This window comes from Neltuma alba, unplaced genomic scaffold (assembly GCF_004799145.2).
Source record: "Neltuma alba isolate B1F8T4 unplaced genomic scaffold, ASM479914v2 tig00011249_pilon, whole genome shotgun sequence".
Classification (NCBI taxonomy): domain Eukaryota; kingdom Viridiplantae; phylum Streptophyta; class Magnoliopsida; order Fabales; family Fabaceae; genus Neltuma; species Neltuma alba.
In genome coordinates, this window is record NW_021635966.1 from 360,034 (window position 1) to 368,797 (window position 8,764).

General features: G+C 37.9%; 2 protein-coding genes across 3 annotated transcripts; one reads left to right on the forward strand and one right to left on the reverse strand.

Annotated features, from left to right (window-relative positions):
* Window positions 1–648: 648 nt before the first annotated feature.
* Window positions 649–1,869, forward strand: LOC114763004 (zinc finger protein CONSTANS-LIKE 2). The gene is made up of 2 exons (XM_028952600.1): window positions 649–1,369; window positions 1,530–1,869. The coding sequence occupies exons 1-2, from the start codon at window positions 839–841 to the stop codon at window positions 1,548–1,550; spliced, it is 552 nt and encodes a 183-aa protein (XP_028808433.1). The 5' UTR covers window positions 649–838; the 3' UTR covers window positions 1,551–1,869.
* A 3,649-nt stretch (window positions 1,870–5,518) lies between these two features.
* On the reverse strand, window positions 5,519–8,441 carry LOC114763000 (frataxin, mitochondrial-like). Of its 2 annotated transcripts, none has more exons than XM_028952596.1 (5): window positions 8,200–8,441; window positions 7,757–7,829; window positions 7,507–7,554; window positions 7,103–7,197; window positions 5,519–5,860 (listed from the first exon to the last, which is right to left on the reverse strand). In XM_028952596.1, the coding sequence occupies exons 1-5, from the start codon at window positions 8,430–8,432 to the stop codon at window positions 5,731–5,733; spliced, it is 579 nt and encodes a 192-aa protein (XP_028808429.1). In that variant the 5' UTR covers window positions 8,433–8,441; the 3' UTR covers window positions 5,519–5,730. The 2 variants fall into 2 exon arrangements, with proteins under 2 accessions (XP_028808429.1, XP_028808430.1); XM_028952597.1 differs by lacking the exon at window positions 5,519–5,860 and adding an exon at window positions 5,952–6,834.
* Between the last annotated feature and the right edge of the window lie 323 nt (window positions 8,442–8,764).

Genomic DNA, 8,764 nt, shown 5'->3' on the forward strand with positions numbered 1-8,764 from the left:
TATCTGATGATAAAATCTAAATAGATGTCCCTGATAGCGGATAATAAGACTACAAAGTCAAATCAAATCAAAACATTATCAACAAACAAAAATCACACTCACCAACTGTTCATTTATATACATGCATAGGTGTTTACAAAATCTAAATATTAAATTCATTAGCTGGTTTTGGCCAAAAAATTCATTGGCTGGTCAAAAAAAAATTAAATTCATTGAATGCATCCCAAAAGTCGTACGAGGTATGTTCACTAAGTTTGGTCCAAATGCACAGCTCCACTGTAGCTTGAATATTATAAGTAAAATCTTAATTGACACAGTAATCTTGATAAATGTTGATGGAGTCATTTGTTATCTTATACTCCCTCCTCGTTCCCTCCAATTTTTGTTATAAACTTTAAATAATAAAGAATTAGCTAAAATAAATTAAAAAATAAATAGATTAAAGATATTTTTTTATTTTTAAATATACTCTTACACTAAATAAAAAAAGAGAATATATGAAAAAATATAATAAAAAAATTATGTTACATTAAACATTAAGATAAATATTAAACTGATAAAATGGAACACGTCCTTTTTTTTAATTTGAAGCAATAAATAGCACGGAGTGAGTAGTTTGGAAGGTGGCCAAAGAAGGTATTGCAGCGAAATCTGCTGGAGTATAGAGTTGGGGTCAGTTCCGGGATTCCACGGAAAATCTTCTGCTTTTCTCTTCTTTCCGCCGTTCATCTATTAGCGGAACAGAGGATATTCGTATAAAAAGGAAATGAGAGCAAGAAATCATATAGAAACACAGTAGACTAACAGAAGACCAGCCCCGTTTTGACACGACTAGAAGATGAAGAACTGCGAGCTGTGCAGGGTTCCGGCGAGGACCTACTGTGAATCCGACCAGGCTAGTTTATGTTGGGACTGCGATGCAAAGGTTCACGGAGCTAATTTCTTGGTTGCCAGGCACTCCCGGACCCTTCTATGTCATGCGTGCCAGTCTCCAACGCCATGGAAGGCCTCCGGTGCTGTTCTCGGAAACACCGTTTCGGTTTGCCGGAACTGTGACGGAGGAATGAACTTAAGCGATGAGGACGGCGAGGGAAGCGAAGGAGGCAATGACACCGAAACAAACTCGGAAGACGATGACGACGATGCCATGCTTGACGAAAACAACGACGATGACGCCGACGGCGATGAGGGAGGCGGTGATGGGGAGGCCGATCATCAAATAGTCCCCTGGTCCTCCACGACGCCCCCACCGCCTGCAACTTCTTCGAGCAGCGATGAGTCTAATAACGGCAACAGAAATGTCTCTGAATCACGAACATCAGTTTCCTCGAAACGAAGGCGCGAAAATGCATCCAAAAATAATTTCCAGGTTTCCCTCAGATTTCTTTATTATTTTTACTCAAGTTTTTGTTTTGTATCTTGTGATCTGGTTGTCTCCGTCATATTTGTGGATTTCTCTCCACTTTGAGTTTTGAAATTGATTGTTATGGTTTCTGGAAACAACGTGACTTTGGTTATGGGACGGTCAGGGTCCAACTGATGGCGGGTGAGACGACGGAGTTAACGAAGCAGCAGAGAAGATTGGTGGTGACCACGGGGAACGCCGCCGTGAAACACGAGACGATGGGCTCGCATCGCATTCGGTGTCTACGTACAGATCGCCGTAGAGATGAACGGCCCAAGCAGGTTTAAGATTGCTCTTGGAAGGTGATTGTTCTGGAGACGCGAGCCGAATGGAATTCGTACTATCAGATATTATTATTTTATTAATTATTTATTATTGATTAACTAATTGCACTACTGATCAGACATCTTATTTTCATGCTTTCTGAAAATAAAATTTGTTGTTGCGTGGACAGTGACAATGACCTGTTTTTTTTTTTTTTAAATTACAATTACCAGAATCTCGTAGTTTTGTTTTTGTGATTAATTTGAACTTTGTCGTTTACTACGTAATAAATACGAGTATTATTGTTCATTTCAGACTTCGACAAAATAGCAGCACGCTTTAACTCAGGAACAAGTGTTTGAAAGTCATAATTATATCCGACGGCAATATAGCCAATGTATTCGGGAAAAATTATTTTCCTAAAATTTGAAGTCTCCATTTTGATCAATTGAATCTTGAGGGTTAGAAATAAATCTCAAAAACGGAATGAATGTTTCGTGTGCCTTCCGTTGGCTTGTGATCCAGAGTCAGTGAAGTGTTTTCCATTAATCAAAGTGCCCCTGGTTTTATTCGTAGTATGAACAGTATAATTTGACCAATGATTAAGGGCAAGATAATGCGTGTTTGGTCTGCCGAATGTCGTGACGTGCCCCTAGTGGTGCTGGGTTTAGGCCTGGACTCCTGCTAATGATACAAGGTTAGTTTCGGAAATGCACAGAGTAGGCATATCCTGAAATGCTGTCTGGATTAGTACCAGGATTAATGAATGGTGATGATTCCAAAAGATATTTTTATTTTTAAAATAAACTACTTGACCGGATCTGCAAGCAAACATGTGGCTGTGAGGAGCTTTCCTCCGCTTGAGATTAGTTATTAATTTTTTTATTACAGTACGGGTTGATCGGGATAAAGATATAGATATGCTCATCTTGGGGTGATCTTTATATCGCTCCCTATAAGGATAAATCATGAGTGGGCCCCGCATATTATTGAAGTGTTGGCAGGTCTTCCGCTCGACAAATTCAGCTTTAAAATTTAGTACTGCTAAAGTTACCATTAAATAGACCCAATAGTATAGTGAATGGATACATCGGCTATTAAATTCTGGTGTTCCACATTGAGCTGGCCCCCTACAATACAAAGGTGAAACATATTACAAACGACTGAACCAACATTTTGTTATTAGTCCCAAATCAAAAAAATTCACAAAAAGGGGGATTTCTTACAAGTTTAAGGACTGTCTTTATCTAGTGGGTTAGTTTTTGTGGGATGATCTCTCTCTTAACTCGTATTTGCAACACATTATAAAGGAATAGGATTGATGATCTGACCAGTCTCAAAGATGACAAAACCCGTGTGTTGAGCTGTTCACGTTTTGAAATGATTAGTTTTCATGCACTCACACAAAAGCAACATCAAAATCATGTCAAGGCCCCCCGGGGGGGGGGGGAAGTGAGAAAGAAATAGGACTCGTTGGAAAGTCAGAGAATAACCCAAAGAAGGAGAAAAATTAAAAAGCGAGGTGGTAGTGGGCTGACTGGTTCATGTGGTGCAAATTCGTTAAGGGTGCGTAAGGACGAGGAGGAACGGCGTGCTTTGTGGCAGGTGCGGTTCCATATGCTTCGTTTTTGGCTCAGTTGAAGTTCCTCAATGCCCTGAAAACGACAACAGAATCCACTCACTTTTGTTTGTTTTTCGCCTTTCTTTTATCATGAAACTGAATATATTGTTGTTTGCTTTTCAGTTTTGGACGGCTTCAAACCCCCGACATGTGACCCTGTCCCTATTATTCCGCTTTCAACAAATGCGCTTCCTCTCATCTCACTTCCTACCGTTTCATCTTCTTCGCTGTGTGAGCTCCAAATTCTTTGTTTTATCAATAATTGTTTGTCGTACAAGGTTCCCTTTTTCAATGTTTCATTACGAAACACATGTGGGCTGCCTCTCATCATTCATCACCAACCACTTCATTAATAAAAGGGAAAACGCTACCGGGTCTCTCTTCCTGGCTATTTTTTGTCATCTCTCTGCCCGGTTTAGCGTCTTTTAGATATATTCCAATTCTTTTTAAGTTAACTGTGAATATCCACGTAATTATATTCAAAATGACTTTCAGGGGGTTACTTCACTTTATTGGTGTCGTAAAGGAACACATGCTTGGTGTTTTTTTGGGCCATGAGATATTATCGTTTTTTTTCCCCCACCATTCGAAATATTCTCGTGTTTAGGACTTCGGCTCACTGGAAGGAAGGATTTGATTTTGACAAAGCTGACGAATATTTTTTATATTATAATGTCAAATAAAAATGGATGAAATGATTTTTAAAAAAAAATACTTTTGTGATGTGCATACACACATATATAGAAGGCGTTCTTTTTACAAGGCATTTGATAGTCTTAACTTTTAAAGAGTATTAAATGTTATTTTTTCATATATGCCTATATATGAGTAGTGAAAAAGCAAAACTTAATACGGAGTCGAATATTAGTGCAATTAACAAAAATAATATTAAAAACTACTTGAATTTTGTGATAAATTTAATACTTTTAATTATTTTTATCCATACACATAAGATAGTTAGAAATGACTCATACTTGAAATGAAAGGGAAGGGAGCATATCATTGGAGACACACAAAATCCGATCTGTTTCAAGGGATATGTTTGCTCCAGGCTCAGCGATTTTCCCTCCATTTCCAAGCTTCAAATTCTGTTTCTTCTTAGCTTGAAAACCTCCCCTGTATATGTCTGAACAATTAAAGCGACCACTAATCACGCCCCCATTATTGGATCAACGGGGCTGCATATATTTCTGTACTAACCCGTGGCAAAATGTTGTGAAACGAACGAAAGCATGATTGCACTAGTGCCTTGATTGACAAGTAATAACCAAACAAGACGACACGGATGGACTAAGATGTCGTCATAACGCCCACATTCACATTCTCAAATCGAGTACTTGCTGTAAAAACTGGCCAAGTTTGTCTCCATGATCAGACATTAGTGATCGGACTACATAAACTGAAGCATGATTTCGACCTCATGTTCTCTGTTTAACATATAATTCTTGCGGAAATCTTTGTGCGAAACTATAAAAATATTATTTATGACCTTTAAATTTAGAAAGGAGTATAATCTATTTTGAAAGCTTTAATTTATGTTTATCTTCATATTTAATGTATTTTTTTAATGTTGTCTTTAACTATTTTTTCTCCTGTTACATTTTTCCACACATTTTCTTATATCATTTTTCTCATTTATTATAAGGGTTTCTAATCTATTTTTTATTTTTAACTAAATGTTCCTTATTTATGAATTTTATAACAAGGACAGGGAGGAGTATTAATTTTGTGGACCCATAGAAATCGGCAGTTGGCTTCAGAAGTAAAAACTTCCTCACCAGAAAGTTCGCACTGCCGCACGGAGAGCTGAAAGGGGATGAATTGGCGAAGACGAGTGACTGACATTTGGAAATTCATGGGCCACCAGATTGTGCAGAGGGGAATGGCACCCTATTAAATTGGCTTCCACCAAACATAAGGAATGGTCAGACTGTGGAGAAGTCAGGTCATAATAGGTGCCAGTATTCTGCCGCAAAATGGAGCATGGGCCACCAGCCATTGCAGAAGTAACTGCGATTGTTACAGAGAGACGGGGCACGCATATAATCCTGCTAATTTGATGAACTTGGTTTTAATCAAGGGACATCATGCGAACCGACTAGTTTTCACTTTGCAGTAGCAGCTGAATTAAACCTCGCAATGCATGCCAAAATGCTAGTTGAATAAGTAAACTCGATGCATGGTATGTCCACTACGATCGTAACTACAATTCCTCACAACGTTCTAGCTGGCGACAGCGTGGTTACGCCTGAATTTCTAGGAGAGATTATTATTTAGATGGTACACTCGACTTCTACAAATCAGTGTTATTGATACAATGAGATAAAAAGGTGTAAAGGCGAAAAGAGAGGCTAAGAGTACACATGAACGTCAAAATTCATCATCAATGATTTCTTTTTCATAAATGAAACTCAGATTGACGGGAATCTTTCCCGACAGCTCAGGAAAGAACCATGGGTTTGCCACACAGTTGCCCAAATTCGTCTTCTAAAACTTTGTACAAGTTTGCTTTGTTCCGCCTATAAATCCAAGCTCTAGCTTCTTGATCCCAATCAAACCTAGATGGACCACTGCAAACAAAGATACGATCCATCGGACAGGCATCTAAGAGAAATGAAACAGGTACAGAAAAATGCTTAAAATATATTTCATCCCACAGTTGGTGCAGACCAAAAACACTTTTTTCAGTGAGCAACCGCCCTGACCTTGGCTATATTAGACGAGCGATACGCCCATGATAAGGATAAAAGTTTCCTGCATGGCTGCATCTGATAATTGTGCAGAAGACCAACATGTCTTTGCTTCAAAAAAAGAAAACTCTATAGAGGGCCATAGGTTTGCGTTTTCTCACCCTTAAAATGCATCTCAAGATTCTTAGTTTAATGCTTATACTTAGACGCAGAATACGTCCAATGGTGAGTAAACTCACAATGTTCTCCATTGGATTATCCTTCAACAAATATAATTAAACCTGTAGATTTGGAATAACAGAGGCCTCCAAAGTAACAAGATAGTCTAAATCACTATAACCAATCAAAACGTCAATGAGAGCTAAACTAGTGATTTACTGAAGTAACCGTCAGAAAAGAAAGGACACATGATGCTTGTAAGATACTCTTTCAAAAGTGCATCAATAGGTTTGTCTACCTATGTTCTTGGAAGGATGAAGTATTCAAATCTCCACATACAGGGTACTACGACTACAGCCATCTCATCAAAATTATAAGACACACTATAAACATCAAATCTCCTCCCTACTCATTGTTTGAATATGAAAACGTTAGAATTTTTACAGAAGTGAAAACCAACATGAGTAAATGGGTTCTTTCGCAAACACTGCACATAAATCTTTCCTCATCTCAAATCCTGTATGTCAGAAATTTCAAAAACGGCAGAGAGGAGATTTTAAACCAGTTAATTACTTGGCGGAGTTTTGCAATCGCATTTCTACCACCTACTACCTCATTTACGTTGATAAGGTAAGACCAATGACAAGTCAAAGGGATTTAACTTCAATGTCAATAACTATCCAGAGTGGTACAACCTACACATTATAATTTATGTGAACCTTCTAATGATGTTTTGACAAAATTTGGCATTTATCTGGCAAATGTTGGTATTCATGCATAATAGAACAGCTCCGCATGTAAAGCACATGCAACTAGCATGCTTCTTTACTTGACAAAATGAACTAATTTGCATGCAACCTACAGCACAAATATTCCTTTGCAAGAAACAGCTAAAAGATTTCAAGAAAAAAACCAAGCATGGAAAATTCTGAAGGGAAGGAAACCGATAACACAAATAAATACCTGATGGGAGAAGACAGCCATATTTGTCTATTTGGTGTTTGTTTGTTTAACACATAGGTGCCCAGGTCCCCCAGTTTTACAGTCAACACATCATTCTGCAAAATGCTATGACATATTAAAACACATAATACACACTCCATAATAGAAATTCGCTTCTCAAACTAACAGGCGAAATGTGGAAATGACCAATTCCAAAAAAGATTTAATAAAAAAAAATCGTTAAGAAATATATTTTAGAATACCAAATAATCAAATTAAGTTTCGATTATCAAGTTATAAATTTGAAAATTTGATTCGTTCGACATCAATTTGTAATTTAAAAATCTAAAAACTTTATTTTCCCTTTCAATAAATATTTGATTATCAATTTTCATTTGCTAATAGTCCCAGACAATCGTCCTCACCCCATAGTCTATGTCAAATCCATCAACTTCAACGGAATCTCCATAGACCTATCAATCAACAAGGCAAATCAGATCATAAGTGCCTAAATTCAAGAATTTAAACAATATAAAAATAATATTTCGATCGTCGTTTCCATCACAGTTACAGAACATTTCCCAAAGTCACAAATATCATATAAGATGGATGATAAATGAACTCAAAAATCAGTAGTGGATGTCAATACTCTGATAAAACAATAGCTAGAGATACCTCGAGTTTCTCTTGTAGTTCATGTATAGTAATATCTGCCAGTTTGTGAAATTCATCCTCCTGCAGTATAGAACTGCATTCACATCAATCATTACCAACCTATTCTTGCCCGTTTCTAATTGGAACAACGCTAACAATGCGATAATGTTATTAACTACACAACTTAGTTGCACAAAATAAGAAAGGTAAACCAATTCAATAACAACTGTTATTCATATGTATTCAGTACTTAAATTCAACCAAGCAACTTAACCATAACGGTTGACGCAGTTAAGTGACTGCAAATGAACCCAACCAACAGATAATTCTGATGAATTTTAAATTTCCGGGAAACTACCTTTTCCCCATTTTCTTTGGTTTTGAGGATCAAATAGAACACTATTAACTCAGGGGCGGGAGCGTTCCATAGGAAAATGAACCAAGTACAAGAGGAGACTGCATACCGGTAATCAATAGCAGTGGGGCCTTCAACATTCAAACTGCGAGAGCAAAAGCTTCGGGAAGGAATTGAAGAAGGAGGCAGATGAAAATTCTCCAAGAAACCCAGAATTTGTGACCCCTTTAAAGGAAGAAGCCGGGTCCCATGAACCAAAGAGTAAGAATTTGAAGATGGGAATGCTAGTGAGAGCTTCACCGACCTCGAGAGCCTTCTCAGCAAAAGCAGCCTCGAAGCCATGATTGTAATTTCTGGAATCGGTTCGGCTCTGCGCCTCCGATTCCCACACTTGAGGGAGATTCAAAGAGACTCTCAATTTGGGCCGCTTATGCTGGATTGGTTAACCCACAATTTCGGAAGGCCCACAAGACCCAACTATTATTGTTCTTGGGTACTACCAGCTGGATATGGAGCGAAGTTACTATCTTTACGCCCAGATGAATGTGGCCTGTGGTGGCCAGAAATAAAGTGGCGTCTATGAATTGGTAATTCCAGGCATTGTTTCCGTTACAGATAATGTCAATTGCGACTCGAAACGTTTTCTGATTTTCCTACTTGTGCTCTTTCTGTAA

Coding starts and splice junctions, on each gene's coding strand:
- LOC114763000 (XM_028952596.1), bottom strand. CDS start 8,432: ATGGCTTCGAGGCTGCTTTTGCTGAGAAGGCTCTCGAGGTCGGTGAAG. Junction 7,830..8,199: donor CCCACTGCTATTGATTACCG/GTATGCAGTCTC, acceptor ATGTGAATGCAG/TTCTATACTGCAGGAGGATG. Junction 5,861..7,102: donor TGGCTGTCTTCTCCCATCAG/GTATTTATTTGT, acceptor CTTTGTTTGCAG/TGGTCCATCTAGGTTTGATT.
- LOC114763004 (XM_028952600.1), top strand. CDS start 839: ATGAAGAACTGCGAGCTGTGCAGGGTTCCGGCGAGGACCTACTGTGAA. Junction 1,370..1,529: donor CATCCAAAAATAATTTCCAG/GTTTCCCTCAGA, acceptor TGGGACGGTCAG/GGTCCAACTGATGGCGGGTG.